Source organism: Lygodium microphyllum, chromosome 28 (genome assembly GCF_053477565.2).
Source record: "Lygodium microphyllum isolate KBCC chromosome 28, Lygodium_microphyllum_v1.1.10, whole genome shotgun sequence".
Taxonomy (NCBI): domain Eukaryota; kingdom Viridiplantae; phylum Streptophyta; class Polypodiopsida; order Schizaeales; family Lygodiaceae; genus Lygodium; species Lygodium microphyllum.
The window spans coordinates 79,284,745-79,306,654 of NC_141162.1; the positions used below are offsets into that span (position 1 = coordinate 79,284,745).

The 21,910-nt window shown below is 43.4% G+C and overlaps 1 protein-coding gene across 4 annotated transcripts in view; it reads right to left on the reverse strand.

The window, feature by feature from the left end:
- LCBK2 (Diacylglycerol kinase family protein) overlaps positions 1 to 21,360 on the reverse strand; it is a 216,327-nt gene extending 194,967 nt beyond the window's left edge. Inside the window, exons 1-2 of one of the 4 annotated variants that reach the window (XM_087670321.1) lie at positions 21,197 to 21,349; positions 20,923 to 20,997 (exon numbers count right to left, since the gene is read on the reverse strand). In XM_087670321.1, coding sequence (XP_087526447.1) covers positions 20,923 to 20,997; positions 21,197 to 21,203 — 82 coding nt within the window. In that variant the 5' untranslated portion in view covers positions 21,204 to 21,349. Of the gene's footprint in view, positions 1 to 20,922; positions 21,168 to 21,196 lie in introns of those variants that run through there. The other 3 variants (XM_087670323.1, XM_087670322.1, XM_087670319.1) reach the window with 3 other exon arrangements.
- Between the last annotated feature and the right edge of the window lie 550 nt (positions 21,361 to 21,910).

Genomic DNA, 21,910 nt, shown 5'->3' on the forward strand with positions numbered 1-21,910 from the left:
TGTAGATTCATATGGCATGAGCAAGAATTAATCAGTACACTTGATCATGACATGTCCATGATAGAGAATAAGGATGATATGGACCTCATATAATTAAATGCATTTGATTATAAGTTAATCAAATGTGCAAATGTGACTTGCATATGTGAGGTGCAAGTAAATTATTTCGCAATGTGAAACCCGAGACCCCAAGATATCAGTTAGTGCCAAAGACAAAAGTTGTAATAGTTTATGCCTGGCACATACTAGATCGTACCTAGTATCAGAACCTTGCCTAGAACATTTAATTAGCCATTGGCATCAATGGTAACACTAGAGAATTGACATTAATTAATTAATTAATTATTGACAATTTCAAGCTAATGAGTACTTGTAATCACTTGTATGATAAATTAGCCTAGCCAATTTAATTGTTGACCAATCATATAATTTTTTTGAGCCATAAATAATTATAAAATTAATTATTTAAAATGTAATTTAATAAAACTAAATAATATTGAAAAAAATTTTGAAAATTTGCCACTTGGAAAAACTTATCTATGCAAGTGGAAAAAATGTTTTTTAGGCTCAAAGGAGAGAGAGAGAGAGAGAGAGAGAGAGAGTTGCTATTGTTGAGAGAGAGAGAGAGAGAGAGAGTGTGAGAGAGAGAGAAGTGTGGGATCTCGAAGAAACGCAACGGGGAGTGCGATGTCATCGCCTGCGAGCCTCGCGCGGCCTTCGGCTGCCTGGCCCACGCCCGTCCTGCGTGTCGGGGCCCCTGCCGTCGCCATCTGACTTGGGAGCCGTTGCCTATCAGCCGCCTTTCGGCTTGCTACAGCGTTCGTGCCTGCGCCCCTGCCTCTGTTACCACCTGCGTCTACGCCTAACACTCTCCAAATCGTCCTGCGCCCCGCCTTCTTGCAATTGTGCTACGTGGCAGATTGGAGGTAACGACAGCACGGCCCTGTCCCCCGCTGACACTCTAGTCGTCCTGCAATCGTGTGGGATCTGTGTTTCCACAGGCCTGCGGCAGTCACAGTTCAGGAGCGGCAGTACTTGAGGAGGATCATTGTCCTCCTTCCTTCTTGTGGCATCTAACTGAACGACTGCGAGAGCCAGAAGCCAGTTCACAGCTATTGCACCTGTGCACAAAATTTTCATATAGGGCCTGAAGAACGGAGTCCAGCTCCTGTAAACCCTAAATCTGGCCGTTGTCAGAGAGGCGGCATCCCGGACAGCGTGCCCACTGATCTGTATAAAGAAGGCGAGAGAGAGAGAGAGAGAGAGAGAGCGAGAGAGAGCGCGAGCGAGAAGACAGCAGTATGGCTGGCCTGGATATGGATTTTCTCGACCGGACGGTGGCAGCCCTTGGCCCTGATTCCGATGCAGAGGAGCCAATGGATATGGTGCCATGCACGGAGGAGCTGCCTCCGGGTTCTGAACTGCCGGGTTCTGAACTGCCGCCTGCTAGCAAACGCTCTAAGCATACTTCTGATGAGCCAATGGGTCCTCAGGAACGTTCCTATGCGCAAGTGGCCTCTGATCCTGTGGATTCGCAGGAAATTGACTGGGAGCATTTGCTAGACTTTGCCAATACTCTGCTTGGAATTATGTCCAGCATAATAATGAATCTTTTTCTGAAGCGGGAACGGATGATGTGCTGGAAGCCACGGTGGACCCCAAATCAGTCTTGCGATCCTTCTCGGTATTTTATGATCGTGCAGTTATATTTTTCTTCACTGGCAGGATCCCAGTGCTGTCGCATATTCGCCAGTGGATGCACCATTTATTGCAAGGGGAGTGTGTTGAGGAGATCTTCCTTGGACCTCGCGGCTTTTATGAGGTGCTGTTGAAATTGGAAACGCATCGAGCTGAGCTCCTGTCCAAGTTGCCACTATTCTTTGATCGCCGCCTGCTCCATGTTGTACCATGGCGCCCCATGGCCGACTTCCAGCGTCTGCTTCAACGAGAATGCCCGGTGTGGGTGGAAGTGGAAAATTGTCCGGCGGTCTATTGGCCAATGTTGAAGGATGCGATGGCGGTTGTGGAAACAGTGCTAGTTCCCCCAAGCCTCAGGGCAATGAACCGCAACCGTTTATGCATGTTATGGGACACGGCCAGGAAAAGGCCCGCGTGGCTTCGCCTCAATTGTTCAGGCATGTATCCTCTGCATTTTCGCTTGAAATGGGGCAACTTTGCGGGGCACTGCTTTTCATGTGGTAAATTGGGGCATTTCATGGCTGAATGCCCTGAAAGGCAACCGTCTTTGGAGGATGCGCAAGTTGTGCTGCCCAAGGATGACATGGTGCTTAATGCCCCGCCCCAGGAAGCCCTTCAGTCATCTCATGTCATGGATAAAGGCAAACAACTGGTCCTGGGTTTGGATTCCCGTCGCACGGACTGGATTGAGGCACATCCCAAAAAAGGTAAAAAGTTGGATGCAGGCATGGCAGATCCTCGGCCTACTGCTTCCCAGGATTCCGTGCGCACGTATACGCGCAGAAAAGAAATGGTCACTTCACAGCAGGCTGTGCGTACTACGGCCCCGTCTGCCCCCCGTAATCAGGCTCCAAGGAAAGTCTATACCGACGGCCCCAAAGGCCCTCCTGCTAAGCTGGCGTTTGATACCAAAGGTAATGTGATTACACCCTGGGATCGGCGTTATCCCCGCCCCACTCCCAAGGCAGTGGATTTACCTTCTACCTCTAAAGCAGGTCGCCAGAATTCGTTTGCAGTATTGACTGATTTTCTGGATGAGGGCGTCCTGGATGCTCTCGCGGAAAAGGTGAAATCGAGGCAACAGGCGCCTCGTTCCTGACTTCCTTTTTTGAAGATATATGAAGATAGCCACGTGGAATGTGCGAGGCATTTGCTCTCGCCATAAGCAACATGCCATGTGGACCGTCTTGCATGAGAACCAGTGGGATGTATTGTGTGCAGTTGAGCACAAAAGTCACAGTGAAGCAGGAAAAGTTATGGATTGTCATGGATTCCGTCTGTTTTATGCAGGCACCCATGCTACGCACTATTCGGGCGTGCTGATGATTGTCCATGAGAAATATCACCCTGTCCTTATTAAAAATGATGTGCAGGGCCGCTTTCTAGTTATCGAAGTCTTATTTGAAGGAGAGATTTTATGGTGCTCAGAATGATCCCGCATCCCGACGGGATCTTTGGTCCACTTTGCAAGCCTCCATGTCACTTGGCCGAAGGGGGTTTTTGATGGGAGATTTCAATATGTGTGTTCACTCTTCTCAGTCTACTTCAGGGCATTCGGTAATGGATGCGCCGGAAAGCCGAGTGTGGAATTCCTTTGCTTTGCACGTACTTAAGCAGGATCTTTGGTCGTGGCTTCACCCTTCTTTTTCAGGGTTTACTTTTCATTCCGCACAATATGCAACTACTTGGTCGCGACTGGAAAGAATGTATATCATGCAGGGGGACGATTTTCTTCCCGAGATGCTGGAAATGAAGGTCTTGCAGCAGTATGCGTTGTCGGATCATTTCCCCCTCCAGCTGGAGATGCAGGCACAATCTATTGTACCTTTTATGCAATTGCTGGATAGGCTCCCTTTACGTTTCAACTCCTCTTATTTGAAGCATTCCATTTTTCAAGGCTATATGCAGCAATTGATTGAGAGGTTCTTATTGGACTTCGCCTCTGAGGGCTTGCCTTCATTTGCACGGTTGCTCTCTAATGTACAGCGGGTTGTTCGGCAGTATGGGATCCATCATGCCTCGCTTTGTCGCCGTCGTCGATCTGCAGCAGAGGAGTTACTGGCTTTGGTCCGTTCCTTGCTCCTGGATTCCCCAAATGATGATTTTCTGCTGTCATTGGAGAGGCGTTTGGCCCATCTTCTTCAAGTATTTCACTTGAAATCTTATCAGCAGGCCAAGCTGCATAACTTGACTGACACATTGCAAGATAGTGCCTGCCAGTCTCATAAGTTCTTTCGCACCTTCCATGCGTCTCCGGCTCGCAACAATATGACCAGACTCCAGGATTCGGAGGGTCGCATGGTCACTGATCCGCAGACCATTGTCAATATGTGCAGAAATTATTTTATGGAACTTCTTGGTTCTTCTCCCTTGCCTTCTAGCCAGGTTACGCATGCCCGCTCGGTCTTCTATCATCTGGTCCGCCAGCAGGTTCCATTGGATATCCAAGCCACTTTGGAGGCGGATATTTGCGAGGAGGTTATGGATGTTTTGTTGCACCTGCCAACGGATAAAAGTCCTGGCTGGGATGGTCTCACTAATGAATTCTTTCAGAGCTCGGCCACGCAGTTGGTGAAGCCATTGGTGGTCATGTTTCAGCAGGTTTGGGAAACGGGGGTCATGCCCTTCTCATGGAAAGAAGGCCTTATCAAACTGATTCCAAAGGTCCCTTCGCCGTCAAAGCTGCAACACTGGAGACCAATCTCTTTGATGGGCTCCATGTATAAAATCTACTCCAAAGTGCTGGCGAATCGGCTTCACAAGCACCTTCCCGCTATTGTGCATCCTCTCCAATATGGTTTCATTAAGGGCCGCAACATTCTGCATAATATCTTAAATGTGCAAATGGCTATTGACTATGCGCGACACTCCGGTCAGGAAGTGGTATTGATTCAATTGGACTTGGAAAAGGCGTTTGATTATGTGGACTGGTCTTTCATTGCAGATCTCATGTCTGCTATGGGCTTTGGTACCCGGATGTCCCGATTGATCTACACCATTAGTGTTGCGGCTTCATCCAGAGTTATGCTCAATGGTGGGGTTACAGAGCCCTTTGTCCTTGCACGCTCAGTCAGACAGGGTTGTCCTTTGAGTCCTCTCTTCTTTGCCCTGGCGACTCACCCGGTCCTTTCAATGTTATCCTCCATGGCAGATTCTGCTCAGCTGGCAGGGTTGTCTCTTCCTTTGGGCCAGCACTTCATTAGCCAATCTTTGGCTGATGACACCTTTATGATTTTGCAAGCGGACAGGGACAACATTCGCAAGGCATTAGATGTTTGGACGCTTTTTGGTCAGGCCTCTGGGCTTCGCATCAATGCCTTTAAGTCAGCCCTTCTCAGTTGCACGGAGCCTGATTTACAGTCATTAGGCTGGCAAGGCCAGGTGGTTTCCCGTGGCTCTATTGTCAGGCATCTTGGATACCCATTGGGGGTGGATGTACGGCCAAAGGACCTACTGGACTGGATTTCACAAAAACTGGCGGCGAAGTTTATGTATTGGAAGTCGCAAGCGTGGCCCTTCCATGTCCGCCTCAAAGTGGCTCAGTCAATTATGCTTCCAATGCTATCGTATTTCCTGCCATTGTTGCCATGGACGCATACTACTTTGAAGGCTCTCACTCATCCCATCCGTTTCATGCTATGGAAGAAGGATTCACTGCAGGCAGGCATTTCGTGGATTTCATGGTCACATACATGTACCCCTAAGCGCATGGGTGGTGGAGCTCTTTTGGATGCAGAAAATCATGTGCTAGCTCTCCGTTGGTCCCTTTTTCGTGCCATGTGTGTGGATCATCACCCGTGGACCATCATAGCCCGTTATTTTCTTGAGGACAGCGGCCTCCGCTATGGTAACACCCGGCTTCGGGCCTCCTGGTGGCATGTCCTTAATGCTGACTCCCGTTCTTCCAGTCCCTCTTCCCCTTTGTTACTGCACTTGGTCGGCTCTTGGAAAGTGGTGCTCCAAAAGGCCCGTTGGCACCCGGTAGGGGACCGCTTGCAGACTAACTCCTTTCAGCTGGAATTGTTGGTAGTATCGAGACTACTTTCATGGGAAGATAAACATCAACTCAGACTGAGATTTAACCGCATGGCCCGTTTAGGTGTGACGTCGGTTGCGGATGCTACCCTTGCCACGCGCAATGTCCTCATATCGTTTCGGACTGCTAGGCGACTTTTCAAGATCCCGCGCGGATACCGTGATTTATGGGGAAAGCTTTCGTCGGAGCTTCAGGATAGGCAACCCTTTCCTGCCCTGGCTGTGGATCGCCCTTGGCAGGACTGGGACCTTGCAGGCCGGTTGAGTCTGGAAAAGGCCTCTACTAATCAGGCGTATCATCTTCTCATTCAGGATCACCAATGACTGAGTGACAAAGCTAATACTGTTTGGGGACTGCGGAAATCGCTGACATGGTGGCAGACAACGCTGATGGAGGGCTGGCTGAATAAGGCACCTTTCAAATGCAAGGTCTTTCTTTGGCGGGTAATGATTGGTGGTCTTCCTCTTGCCTCGGCCTTTGCCAAGCGTCGCATCTCGAATGGCAATTGCTTCTTCTGTACCACAACGGCGGAATCGGCCCGACATCGTTTTCTTTCTTGCCCGCTCGCCAAGAATATCTGGTCACTCTTGTCGCACATTTGGCGCACTGTGGTGGGGTCCTCACTAACTCCTTTCGACTCGGTTTTTGTGCGCCCGAAGTATCCCACACCGCCACAGTTGCATATGAAGATCTTATTTCACTTTTTCAGATACTGGGGATGCTGGCACATCTGGACCACGCGCAATGCTTTTCTCTTTGATTCGGCCTCTAATGTACCGCGCCATATTGCCAGGCTTAAAGGCCTCTTGCATTGGCAGCTAGATCTCATCCGACACTCTGACTTGCTCCCTCGGGAGGATTTGCTTCCTTGGCATATGGCAATTGCCTCTAGGTCGTTGCCATGATTGGTGTAACTTTTTTAGTGCATTACTACGGGGATTTTCCACACGTTGGCCTAGGGCCCTCGTGCCTCTTGTAATCAGAAAGAGAGAGAGAGAGAGCGAGAGAACTTCTTCACCTGATGGCTTAGTGTCATCAACTATCTTGTAATCAAGTAATCTTGTATTTTTTCGTAATTAATACAATTACCTTTTACGAAAAAAAAAAAAGAGTTGCTATTGTTGCTGTAATAGTTAATAGACATGCCATTTCCAACCAATAAGAGATTCTCCAAGAGTTATTGATATGCCCAAAAGAGACTACAGTAGTAGATATACCACAGGGGCATAAAATTTTCAGATACTTTAATCTTATCGATAACATTTGATTAAGTTATTAATCAAATGTACAAGGTCATTTAGCACATGTGATACACATGGCAATTATTTCATGGTAATAGGCTAAGGACCCCAAGGATGCAGTGGATACCAAAGGCAAAAGTTGTAATAAGTTATGTCAATTGGACTTTGGGGTCCAGTGCTATAAGTTTTGACCCTAGGACAATTGTTTGGTCAATAAGTTTCAGTGCCGGTGACACTAGGGACTAGCATTAATTTATTAATTAATGCCAACCTAAGGGTCAACAAAGGTTAGGGACCACTCCAGATTGCAAAAGGCCTAGCCAATTTCATCATGAATCAACACATTTAATTTTGGGCAAGCTCAAAAGGACTGAATTTAATTTTCATGATTAATTACTTCTAAAAGTTAATTAAATAGCTAGATAATGCTGAAAATGGGTTTAGAAGGCTGCCACTTGGCAAAAATGCCCATTTAAACTATGAGAGCATTTTTCGGGACTGTGTCTCAGTCATTCTATTGGTTTACAACTTCGGAAAGAGAGAGGGGGGGAGGGGGGGGGGGGGGGGGGGGGGAAGCTACTGGTCCATTTTCTGATCAGAGAACAACAATTTTCTACAAAAGACAACCGTCAAGGGGCCTCAGCAAACAAGGGACAGCACGGAGACACTTTCCAAGGGCTGGCAACAGCATTGCTCACTAGGTGACAACATTTTGGAGGTACCTAGCAGTAGGTGACTCCATTAACCGCAAGCGGCAAGCAGATTTCAGGGTTTTCTTGCCAAGAAAATCAAATTTCTCACTCATCTTGCCTTTCTCTTACCTTCTCCAATCAATTCTCAAAAGATGTCAACATTTCTTAACCATTCTCAGCAAATCTCAGCCAAATTTGATGGACAACAGGAGAATTTTTGTGGTAAATCCTAAATTTCAATAGAAATTAGGGTTTAACAATCACCTTGAGACCATGCCATCAAGAGATGGCATCGTACACAAAAATCAGCACATGAAATTCCTGGAATTGATAGGGATTTCAAATGTCATGCCATCCATTGTGAAAAAGGGTAACATTTGGCCACTTGGTGGTTCTAATTGTACAAGTCCTCGATGACAATCGAGGGGCAATTGACCCGAATTCCTTGCTCGTTGTTAATACAGCAAGGGGCTTTTGGATCACCAAACAAGATTGTGGAATCTCAGTTTGTACTCGATCCATTAGCAATTAAAGTTAAAGAAATACCGAAAGGGACACCAATTTGGGACCAACAAGGTATCCAATGTCCAAAATTACTAAGGTAAATTGTGCATTTTAATTTACGTTTATTTGTCGATTGATGTAATTAAGTGCTTAATCGGGGAATTACCACCCTCTCCACAAAGGAAGGCTGGTTTCATGGTTCCATTGTCGGAGCAATATTTCCCATTGGTTGAGTCTGCTTACAACAATACAATGCATAGTTCCACTGGCAAGGCTCCATTTGAGGTGGTTGAGGGTGGCACAAAGGTACCACCTATCTTGCACACTAAGGATAAGATCTTTGAGGCTTACCGTTATATGGAAAACTTGGATAAAGCCTATGCAAAGATGAAGTATATACTTCAAAGACCACAAGAAAAGCAAAAGAAGGCAGATGATCACCAAAGACGTGCTTTGCAATTTGTAAAGAGTGATTATGTATTACTGCATTTTGAAAAGGCGAGGCTGAAAAAGATGAAAGAAAGAGAGAGATTATATCTAAAATTAAATATGAGATACTATGGGACCTTTCAAATGTTGAAAAAGATCAATGATGTGGCATATCGGCTGAAATTACCTCCACATTGGCAAATACACAATGCCTTTCATGTCAGTTTGTTAAGGCCTTTTCATAGTGATGTGCCAAAGGATATGTCTACTGAAATTCAGCCTAAGGTTAAGGAGTTAGATGAAATTTTGATACCTGAGCAAATCTTGGCACATAAGGAAAGAAAGGTAAGAGGTAAAGTTTCTAGGAGATATTTGGTGAAGTTTCAATATTATTCACCAACGGATGAAAGAGGATGACTTAGCAAACCGTTCTCAGTTATTGCAACTTTACCTATATGTCTTTCAATTAGAGCCAACTTCAACTCTGACTCGATCAGATTTAGCAAAGCAAGGGTCCGAAGAATTATCTAATGCTCAAGGGGAAGGTAGCACTTACACTCCTCCAATTATGGACAACTCTCGTATATAGTGGATCTCAGATGTATTCAGCATGCATCCAAGGTACTATGCTGATAGTATGTCTACTATGGTAGTCTAAGGGTCAACAAAGGTTAGGGACCACTCCATGTTGCAAATGACAGAGCCAATTTAATTATGGATTGGCACGTTTAATCTTGGGCAAGCTCAAAAGGGCTGAAACTAATTTTCAGGATTATTTGATTTTGAAAGTTAATTAAATGGCTAGATAATGTTGATTATGGGTTTAGAAGACTGCCACTTGGCAAAAATGCCCATTTAAACTGAGAGAACGTTTTTGGGGAATGTGTCTCAACCATTCACTTAGTTTACCACCTAGGAGAGAGAAAGACGGAGATGTTGGTCTATTTTTTATCAGAGAACAGCAATTTCTTCTGTCTTTTCAGGTTGTTTATGCATGCGATCTTCCCAGAGGATTACATCATTGCTGCTTACAATTTTACTTTTTTCAAGATCCCATAACTTATACCCCATTTCTCCCTCGTCACCATATCCTAGGAAAATGCATTTACAAGACTTTGGCTCCAATTTGTTGTGTTGTTCTTTGCATATATGCACAAAAGCCTCACAGGTGAACACTCTCAACTGTGTATACAAAGGTGGCTTGCCCAAGCACACTATTTGAGGAAACCACACATCATCCTAGATTTATTGAACTTTTTGGTTTCTCCTCTAATGGAGACTTCAGTTTCTCTTTATACCCCAAACAACCATCAACGAGCCTCAGCAAGCAAGGGACAACAAGGAGACACCATCTAGGGGTTGGCAATAGCATTGCTAAGCAAGTGACAACATTTTGGAGGTGCCTAGTAGTACGTGGCTACATTAAATACAGACTAGAGCAAGTGGCAAGCAAATTTTAGGGTTTTCTCATGAAGAAAATCAAATCTCTCTCATCTTGGCTTTCTCTCGCCTTCTCCAATCAATTCTCAAAAGATGTCAACATTTCTCAACCATTCTCAACAAATCTCAACCAGATTTGGTGGGCAGTAGGAAGATTTTTCCTGTAAACCCTAAATTTCTACAAAGATCAAGGTTTAGCAGCCACCTTGGGACTGTGCCATCAAGAGAGAAGGCATTGTAAACTGAAATTAACACCTGAAATTCATGGAATTGATAGGGATTTTAGATGCCAAGCCATCCATTGTGAATTGGGACAACATTTGGTCAATTGGTGGTTTCAATTGTGCAAGTCTTGGGTGAAAATCAAGGGGCAATTGACCTAAATTGCTTATGGATTGTTTATACAACAAGGGGCTTTCGAATCACCAAAGGAGATTGTAAAATCTCAACTTATACTCAATCCATTAGCAATAAAAGTTAAAGAAATACCGAGAGGGATGCCGGTTTTGGGGCCAACAAGATGTCTAATGTTCAAAATTACTAAGTTAAATTGTGCATTTCAATTTACGTTTATTTGCTGACTATTGTAATTAAGTGCTTAATCAAGGAATTACCACCCTCTCTAAGGAGGAAGGTTGGTTTCAAGATAATAGCAGTTTGAGGGTTGTTTCAACCAAGCAACATTATATTTAGGGGATTCCTTCAGTGGAGACAAGTTTAATGGCTACCTAGACAAGGCAGCACTTCATTTCTTCCGTTTTCTTGTATGATGGAAATCTAATTTTTCTCTTTCTTCAATATTATGTCTCGTTCTCTATCCTATTTTCATCCTTCCTCAATAATTTCCAGCAAAATCAGTCATTGGAGATAGAGATTTAGACTAATCTCTGTTGTAAACCCTTTTTTACAACAAAAATTAGGGTTTGACAGCCACCTCGAGAAGCATGCTCGAAAATTGAAGGCTTAGAGACTTGAATTTCAATCACCGAGATTGAGATAATTTCAAGAGAATCAAGTGCCCATTTAGCCATCTAACATTTGGGACTGAATTTGTCATTCAAGGAGCATAATTGAAAGCCAGGGAACAACAAGCTATCCATTGTCCAAGATTGCAAGGGAGCATTTGCATTTTCAATTTATGTGAATTTTATGCTTGCTATAATTGTTGATTAAATCAAGTCATTACCACCCTCTCCAAGAAGGAAGGCTGCTTTCAAGAGTTTTCTTTTCGTATCAGAGTAGCTTCAACCATCGCCATCACTCACAATCACCTCCAATGCAACCATTGCCATTGAGCACAACACCTCAACCGACTGTTTCCAGAAGCCATTGCCATCGCGTCAACTTCTAACAACCCCGAAGAGTGGCAATCAATAGTCACATGCCAGTATTTTAGCCATTTGTCATTGCCACTCGATCTATTATTTTCTATGCTAGTAGTTGGTTCTTCATATCATGTTCCCATAGGCGATAATTAGCTCTACCATTGCAGCTACATCTTGCTTGTTTGGTTGCCCCCGCCTTCACCACCTTCAATCCCCTTTGCCGATAACAGTGCAGTTGCTACCTGGAACCATTGCTGCCTATGATCCGGCCTACAACCAGTACACTCTAGCCAAGCCTCTCTATGCCATATTAGTTACTCTTCATTGCCATCTCAAATATGGCCATTAAAGCTGCCACAACAATTTGAAGCTGCTATTTCTAGTCCTTGCCTTGCCAGTCACTCTCCACCACCAACTTCAAGCAACACACTCTTAAGCCACGTCATACCTCCTTGCCCACAGGGCTAGTCTCCTGCCATCAACCCTAATCGCAATTGTCAATCCCATCGCCCTACAATTTGCCGCATGGAACATTCAAACATCCTACACAATGGTTACCACCTTAAAACTAATTCGTCGTGTCACCAAGCCTATTGCATTACCAAGCTTGCTGCATCACCAAGCTTGCCACATCGCCTTCACACCACCTCTTACATAACCCACTATCAACTCCCTAAAAATTTATTTGCCACATCATCAGTTCTACCGACTTCAATATTGCCCTTTGTGCTAGTCATCACATGGTCACCCTTGAAAGCCAACCTACCTACTATCACATCCTTCTAGCCCTAAGCATAGCGACCAGAAACGTTTAGAAACAAACGTTGGAAACATGTTTAGTAAGTTTCTTTCAAGAGGGGGTAAAATAAGAAACATGGGTTTTTTTATATAGGGATTTTTAATCATTTTTACTAGGGAAAGAGGTTCTAAACCTCTATGGAACTCTCTCTTAAACAAAGAATGGCTAATTGAGCTTGAGTGATAATAGAGTCAATTGAGAATAATACATTATACATTACATATCCATGATCCATTATTGACTTGTCACTTATATTAAAGTTAGTCTTTGGACAAACTATACTATGGTTTAGAACTCAAAAATTATGATTCATACATATCATACAAAGAAAATTGAAATTAACATGTAAATAGCCTATCTATAATATGGACTGAGTCAAGTTGTAACATCATGATTCTGATTTCAAAACAAAATGACAAAATGTCAAAATCAAGAATGAATCGTAATATATCATAAATAACTCATAAATGAGACTAAAGTCGTATAATATTCAAATCTCAAGACAAGAATAAATACTAGATTGACAAAGTCCAATAACTAAACAAAATCACAAAAATATCAATCTCTCATCTAAAATCTTGAGCCCTCACGAGTCATTACACATCATCATCATCATCATCATCATCATGTTTAACATTGCCCATTAATTTTTGTCAAAAAAACCATATTTTGCATTCCAACTCACCAAAAAAATACAAAAAGTTAAAAACGCCCATGTTTATAAGAAACGTTTCGTAAGTTTCAAATTCAAAGAAACGCATTCCTTAGCTACTATGGCCCTAAGGCCTCAATTTGTACGCCTTAATTGAGAGCTTTCACACTCAAACACAACTTGGGGCAAATTTACGTTTTTCGTCAAAATCTCCCAATTCAATCCCAAATCCACAAAGAGCTTTGGAGTTCTTCATCAATAACTTAATAATCATCAACAAATTCCAAAATTTTATCATCAATGGTCTTAAAATTCGAGGCTCATCATGTACCTCCAATTTTGCCAATAGTTTTGGGGCTTTTGTGAATTTCAGCCATAGTCATCCAATCGAGGGCTAGTTTGGCATTTGGCATGATATCAAGTCTTGTTTGGGTAAAAATTATTTTAAATTATTCAAATTTCTCTTTAATTTTTTGATAAAATTTTAGGCTTTTCACTGCTGAAGCTCAATTATGCACAAATTCCATAAGCAAATTTTGGGCTTGTCAGAAGTGGATGCAGTGATGGAAGTATGGAAATTTGCTCTAATAAATTGATGTACACAAGAGAGAGAAGAGAGAGAAACATTGCGAAAGAAAAGAACATTGCATAAGGAACTCAGAAGCAAAGAGATACTTAGAAAATGGAATCCATATACCAAGATATGAGACAGTACAGAACCAATGTGAGTCACTGGCTGTGAAGGCCTTGACACTTGCTCCTCTTCCTCCACTAGAACCAATCAAGTGATGAATGATCATAATGATAAAAATGTAGAGGAGAAGCCTAAATAAATAGGCAAAAATAATGCCATAAATCATGTTTAGTCGGCCAGTAATAAATGCTAAAATAACCATCTTGAAATGCCAAGAAAAATGTCTAAATAATCACGATAATATCCTAGTACCCTAACCCACTAATATATACACACTCAACCACAAACTAACATATTTGCTAACACCCTCTCTCAAATCATGGGTGATCTAATACAATAGAATATACAATGATAATGTCCCATCATTGTACATACAAGGACCACCAGAGTAGAACCATAGACACCCAAGTAGTGGGTGCACAAGCCACCACGAAGGTGCCTCAAAGAAAACTTGATGTCAATGTACCAACGCCTGAAAATAAAGAAGGACCATAGCAACTCTCGATATCAGTCAACAATGTCTCGCAATAGCATACAAAACTATCCTGTCAAAAATGCCTTTGAACATATGTGACCATGGATTCCCCGCCTTTGGCCTAGACCGCCAAAGTATCCCCTCATGTGAGCTCAGACAAGAAACCAATCCCGCTCTCTGTCAAATAACTAGCTCATCATAAACCTGGATATCAATCCCAACTCCAGGATTTGAACTTGCCAAACTTTCATCAGTGCGTCACAAAAACCCCTCTCTGGAACCTGTGCACTTGTATACCTATATAGATGAGATTCACCTACCCCATCTTACCACCCTCTGGCACTAGAAAGTAGAGGGATGACCCCATCACCTATACTAGCAACCTCGAAGGGAAGCCCCTACAACCATCGTCGGGCCCATATAGATGGAGCCTAAACCTGGACCAAGAGAAGAGGAAGACTCGCAGAGAGAGTCATCACCCATCATCGTTGTCTATACTTGCTCATGTTGTAAAGCTACTAATATCCTGTAATCCTTCTGGAGATGTCTCTTCTTGCCACAATAATAGCACTAAGACTTCTTTTGCTTTCACAAATAGTACCTCTCTCACAAACTGAAACATATGAAGTACCAAGAGATAGCATCCTCACAAAAACCTAAAGTTGAACACAGCAAATCTCCAACATAACACTTGTAGATGAGTAAAGAATATTTGCATGCTAACCATCAGGAGGAGATGGCAGAGGAGCCATGATGAGGAAGATACAAAGAAGATGAGGAAAGGTAAGGGATCTTTAGGAAGAAAAGTATACCGAAAATGCAGACTCACAAAGACTACACAAGTTCCAAGCAGTAAAGAAAGCACATAGCGAAAAGATCAACAGTAACCAAAGTGTAGTGATGAGAACATGACAACTGGATGCACATGAACCCTCTCTAAAGCTGAGCAGTGTACCACAAAGTGAGAAGATGGACCAAAAATAACCAGAACCAACCTGAAAATACTGTCATCCAGCCCTGCATAGTAGCAAACAGTCAAAAAGCAAGTGCTGATCAGTAAAACGCAAGTAGCAGACACCAAAATGCAGATTTGGAAGGGTCAATAATAGGTCCCCAACCCTGAAACAGGCCCAAAAAGCTGAAAACGAAAATGGCAATCTACAAAATGCTGAGGAGACGCACCAAAAATGATTAGAAGATGGTTGCCCGGGCTGTAAATCAGTCGCAGCAGTCAAAACAGGTCTAATCAGCAAACAAAAAGTCAAGACTCAGACCTGAAACAGTGTAAAACAGCAACAAGAACAATGATCCTGCAATCTAATACCATGTCAGAAGTGGATGCAGTGATGGAAGCGTGTGGAAAACTGCTGTAATAGACTCTTGTACACGAGAGAAAGAAAAGAGAGAGACACTGCAAAAGAAAAGAACATTGCACAAGGAACTCAAAAGCAAAGAGGTACTTGGGAAATGGAATCCGTATACCAAGATATGAGACAATACAAAACCAATGTGAGTCATTGGTTGTAAAGGCACTGGCACTTGCTCCTCCCCCTCCACCAAAACCAGTCAAGTGATGAATGATCATAATGGTAAATGAATGTGGAGGAGAAGCCTAAATAAATAGGCAAAAATAGTGCCATAAATCATGTCAGGTCAGCCAGCAATAAATGCTAAAATGACCATCCTAAAATGCCAAGAAAAATGCCCAAATAATCAAGATAATATCCTAGTGCCCTAGCGCATTGGCACGCACAGATTCAACCATGAATTGACATATCAGCTAACAAGGCTTTTCTAAAATTCAAGCAAATTCATCAAAATCGAGGCTCAATTTGGCTTCAAGCACAACATTCGTTGGCATTAATGAAGCAATATTCAAGTAACAATTCTTCATAATTTCTGCAATTTTATATTTAATTTGTCAAAAAATTCTGGGGTTGTTGCTCAGCATCCAAGCTGCCCTTCTCAAAATTTCTTGATGGTTTTGCACCTTGTCACTACCAAAATTTGGAGGGCTTGTCTCAAATCATCCTCTTTGGCTGCTACGTATTGGAGATGTCCTTTTCAAGTCTGCTTGTGCTGATTTCCACCAAGAGTGAAGACAAACTGCATCTTTTGGCCACATTTATTAGACAGATATTATTTGTTCTACTGGTGTTAGCATTTTCAGATTGTCAACGGCCATTGATCACTAATTTCAGCATGCTGCTGATCACCATCTTCATCGAGTAATATTATATTTCTTCACAATTATATACTTTCAGCATATTTTTCAGTCTCCTAAGTAGTCAATCGGCAAGAGGAAAATCATTATTATCCAACTTCCACAAAGCAGCCAGTATTATTTCTATCAATGTTTCAGCAATTCTTCATTTTGGGATTTATTTTTCCCTCTCTTCATTTCGGCATAATTTTGTATTGCTGATCGTAAAAATGGCCAACAATAATAATAACATAGCGCATATGCTTGGCACTAATGACGACAATAATTATCCCATATGAGCTTACATGATGTGACATGTTCTTGTCACAAAGAATCTAAGGAATATTGTAATCGGCACTAAGTGAAGGCCACAATCTCAAACACCAGCACCACCTCCCCCTCCTCTACATTGAGAGGTGGCTCTCATGATGCTAAGTCATATTCATCTTCCACACTGGTGTCAAAGTTCAGCGAATGCTGAACTGTATGGCTAGACTAAAAGAAAATGAACACAGAGAGAAGAGGGAGAGAGAAAGAGACAGTAGAACACAAAAACCTAGAGTGAATGAATGCTGAAATGAAGAAGGCAGATATGTACAATGGGCTATCGAGTGTATCTTCGCCGGATGATCTCTCTCTCTCCACTTGAAAAACACAAATGAAAATGACCAAGGCTCACTAACCTATAAATAGGCAATAAAAAGTACATAAGAATGATAAAAGTGATTAACTACTGCAAAAACCAATAGCAGCAATAAAATAATCATAATAACTACTGCATAAATAATCTAACTATCACGTGGCATCCGACACAGCCTATCTAGCTTGCCGAACGGTCGAAACCATTGGAAATGACCTAGCAACATCATGGAAATGTCCGACCTAAAAATGTGTAATTGTGCATGAGAGTGCTAATTATACAACCATACACTGCCTATACCCATCCAGAGGATGTCTAAATCTCTAACACCCCCTCTCAAATCCTAGACACGGCATAAGACTCACGGATCGCAAGTGCCGCGACCTATCTGCCAAGTTATCCTCCGTCTTGCAATACATCACATCAATAGTCTCATTTAAGATCTTCTCACAAATGAAATAGTACTATATCTCAATGTGTTGCAAATTTTCTCACATGTGTAGAAGATGCCACTCTATACTCCATCTCTGTAGATGATAGGGCACTATCTGTAACCAGTGGCATCTGCCGCCAATAGAATCTACATGAGCCATAGCCTTCTAGTTGGGATCCATATGGGTAGAAATAGCCTTATACCCCTCATCACAAGGGTCATCAAAAGCTCCTACATATAACACTGTTGGGAGATGAAGATCCCCCTCAAAGCTTGCCAAATCTCATGACTTAAAAAGAACTGGAGAAGGACCATATCCATCATCTTGATCATCTCGTGTAGTGCCTCCTTTGTCTACTTGACCTTCTAGTTGTAGTAACGTATCAAAATGAGATCATCCACATATAGCACAAACAACAACGTATGCCCTCCAGCTAAGGTGTGGACATACAACTCGAGATTAGCAAAAGAATATCGATACCCTAACTTTCCTCAAAGAAACGAATCTAACTTCTTCCAAGCACGCAGAGCCTATTTGAGGCCGTAAAGGGCCTTTCTCAACCTATAAACTTTGCCATTTGATGAGGAAAAGCCAAGAGGCTACTCAACATAGATCTCTTTCTTCAAACCTCCATTAAAGAATGCAAACTTCACATCACTCTGATAAACCAACCATCTATGGCTTGCTAAGGCAAGAACGACCCTAATGGTGGCCATCTAAGTGCAAAGGTATCATGGAAATCCACTCCTCGCTACCGCATGAATCCTTTACCAATGTGCCACCTTGTGCTTATCCATAGTGCCATCACTATGGTACTTGACCTGTAAGACCCTCTTGACTCCAATCGCCTTCCTATGAATGGGCCAGGACACAAGATCCTAATTGCCATTCCATGCAATAGCATCCAAATCCTGTTCCATAGCCTTCTTCCAATGTTGTGATGACTGCAAAGCCTTCTTCATGGAGGTGGAATTTCTATCGTGTATGGCATGGGACATCAAACAATAATTAGTATAAACAAGCTCGGTGAAGTATGCCTAGTTCCTTCAAGCTCGCCTTAGGCCATCTTGTGGCTGCCACTCCTCAAGAACTCCCTAAATCCCTACATCATGAAATGTATTATATGCCCAATGAGGAGGAGACCGATACTCCCCTTGCCGCTTTGCCTCTGATGAAGTCTCTAGAGCATCCACTCGTGCGGACTCAATGGGTGAATCCAATGGTGAAGCAATCTCTTCCACCACAGACAATAAAGCCTCAAGAGGCATAGGCTCCACAGGCCCTCAAGTGGCAAGTGCCCTACTGTTACCCGGATCTCCAAGGACAGATAGTCAACACCACCCTCTGCAGCTGGAAACTCCACGAACTAAACATCTCAACTCGTATATACCTCCCATGAAATGGGATCATAAAGCCTAAATCCTTGGGACTGCAAGCTATAGCCCACAAATACCTGTCTTTTGGAAGCGGACTCAAACTTATCCCTCTATTTATTCAGGATGTGAACATAGGCATCACACCCAAATGTCCTAAAATACGACACATCCAGCTTTTGACCAAAATAAGCCTTAAAAGGAATCATACCATGATACAAGTGATCGATTAAGAATATGAACAGTGGTGGCCACTGCTTCAGCACATAGATAATGAGGTGTCTACTAATACTCCATCATAAATTGCTGTTCAAATTATCATATTTTTCTTGCTTTTCTGTGGCTCACTAAACAGCCCTGAAAAGGAATTTTTGCCTATTGAATGAGACACAATACTTTTTCTAGTTCCAAAATGTTACATAAATAGAGATTCAACGTGCACTCCCACGTTCATCGCCTGTCCCCGATCAATTCTACCTGTGACAACTTACTTTCATTTTCATCATCCTCCAATGCTGCAACAGCCACCCTTCCCTTGGAGTTGCCACCCTGCTTCTTGAAGCTGTCAACATACCAAGTCAACTGTCATCTTGATCCAGGTGGCCATCTTGCTAGTGGTCCCACCTGCTGTCTATCCACTTTAAGGCTGCATTTTGGCTGCCGTCTGAGGTCCTCCACCTCTGGTGCTGCTGCCCACTGCCCTAGTGATCTACAGCAACTGTGTTTCGTTATCCTGCTGCTGCCCAGTTATTCTACCCTCTCCAGAAGGCCGTGTTTTTAAGCCTCCAGCTACCACCAAGCTGCCATAGGTTGCCACCCTGTTGCTGGTCCTTTTCTTCGATGCTCTATCATCTGTGGACTGCTGCAAGCTGCTGTCAACTGCTCTCCCTCAGCCCCATAACAGCCCTCTGATCCAGACACAGGTGGTTTACTGCTGCCCAGTCAGTCTACCCTCTCCAGAAGGCCCCGTCTTAAGCCTCCAACTGCCACCCAGCTGCCATTGGTTGCCCCCCCTGTTGCTGGTCATTTTCGTCTGAGGCTCCATCATCTGTGGACTGCTGCAAGCAGCTGTCTACAGCTCTCCCTCAGCCATCCAACAGCCCTCTAATCCAGGCACACCATTCGGAGAGGACGGCACTCTCCAGCATTGTCCCTCACCTCACCCCCACAAGAGACTGGTTGGTGGACAGCCTCCACTCCTCAATCACCCTTCAACTATATCTCACTCCTTCATCATTCATTATATTACTGCATTCATTCGCTTGTTCAGATTCTTCTTCTCCTTCTTTTGCATTTTGCATTCTTGTCTGTGTTCACTCTGTGTTAGTCATATTTGTATAATCTCAGTGTTTTCTCTGCAAACTCTAGTATATCTTGGTAGGACGGCCAATGCTAAAGTCCCATTCCCAATAGCCTATACACAATGGCATTTCCCTCTTTCTTCTTCTTTTTGTATGAGGCATTCCAAACCCTTCTTCTGGCCCCATGTTAAGCAACACTTGTGGAGACCTGTTTCCAGTCTCATGTCCAGTGGAGGAAATGGATAAGGCAAGAACATCTGAAACTTATTGAGCACTAACTGATTGTTCCATGGTGACACGTGCAATTGCTCCAACTTGTGGCACATAGTCTCCCGAAGTAAACAGTTACAAGATCACTGTCATGATCAAGCAATGGCCCAAAGGCTGGCTGTATAAAACAACCACAACTACGCATGGTCATCACAAATAGAACTCCATCGATGAGGTGAATCGACAGATTTAAACAAAAGAATGCCCGTCTCGTGGACAGAATTGTGCCCAGAGAAACCTTAATAGCACCCTAAAATTTTAATAGGTCGTTGCTGCTTTAGATATTCCAAAAACTAGCTTGCTTCTACAATCATACTAAAGTAATGAAACCAGAAGATAATGATGATAGCATCGAGATGGAGGGTAGCTAAGATAATCCACTTGAAGCTAATGACTGTGAGTCCAGGGCTGTCATAATTGGATGTCGAACACATTTCATAAGATGGGAGTTGCGGGAGTTCTTGGAGCCGCTCTTATGCCCAAGGCAGTCATTAGACTTGGCGTCTCAGATATAGATGGAAACAGCCTTGACTCCCCAATATGGGCCCGAGATGCAAGGCTTTTAAGTGAAATTGCAACATCAGCAGCATGGGTGTATGTAGATTCAACATGGACTATAGATTTTGTAATGCCTCTACTGCTAAAGGAGCTGCATTAAGCATTTTGGTAGCCAAGATTGTATAGGAATCAGTCACTACGTGAGAAAGGGCACTCACCATTGGGGTTGACCACAAAGACGTAATCCCGGGGCATGGCGTCCGAATGTTGCTGCAGGTGAGACAGCAACTCTACTGATCTACAACAACAGGACAAGGAAGACGAAGACAAAGGTGGCGGCATGTCGGAACCAAGGGAGGAAAAAAAAAAGACCAGAACAGAACACAAAAAAGAAGTTAGGAGAGAGAGAGAGAGAGAAGGGGGCCGGGGGAGAGGGAGAGGGGTGTTTCGGAAGCAAAGAGACGAAACAGGGAGCGTTTTAGATTCTCTCACTCTTCATACTATTAGTCTATATATTTTTCTGGGGCGCGAGATTATGAAGAGGCGGCGGGCACGATTTGATGTTGCAGCAACCTGCGAGAGCTCTCTCTCTCTCTCTCTCTCTCTCCCACCGCTACCCCAAAAAAGACTAAGACTTTGTGGTGGCAGCCAATGATCACTCAGTTCCGTAGTCCATTGGGGTCTATAACAGCTTCTCGTAGAGCAGGAAAAAAAACTAAGTTATCGTTAAGTTTGGGTAACTTACAACTTACAACTTACGCCCACAGCAACAGTCCGATTGGTTGCGACATTAACGTACGTTGCATTGGGATCGAGTCCTAGCCAAGTAGCTTTACAAGGGTGCGAGGAGGGAACTTCACCTTCGATAGAGGTCACTCCAATATCCCATCTATCTTCCAAATAGCCTCCGCATTACAAAAAAGAGTGGAATGTAAGTTCTCAAGTCCTAAGGGCACCTGAAGGCTTGTTGATGCATCGTTGATCACATAACTTTAATAGATGTGCATATGGTTATCCAAAGGGGGCCACCTACACTAACTTAGCAATGGCTACTTCATTTCTCCTTGTGAGAAAGTGAGATAGAGCTTCACACCATTAGAGATTTGCCAATTGATATGGTGTGGAGCTGGAGTGAAGGGTCATCCAAGGAACCCAAATGAACTCTAGAACAACTTGCTCGCATAGCCCTTGAGGACAATGGAACTC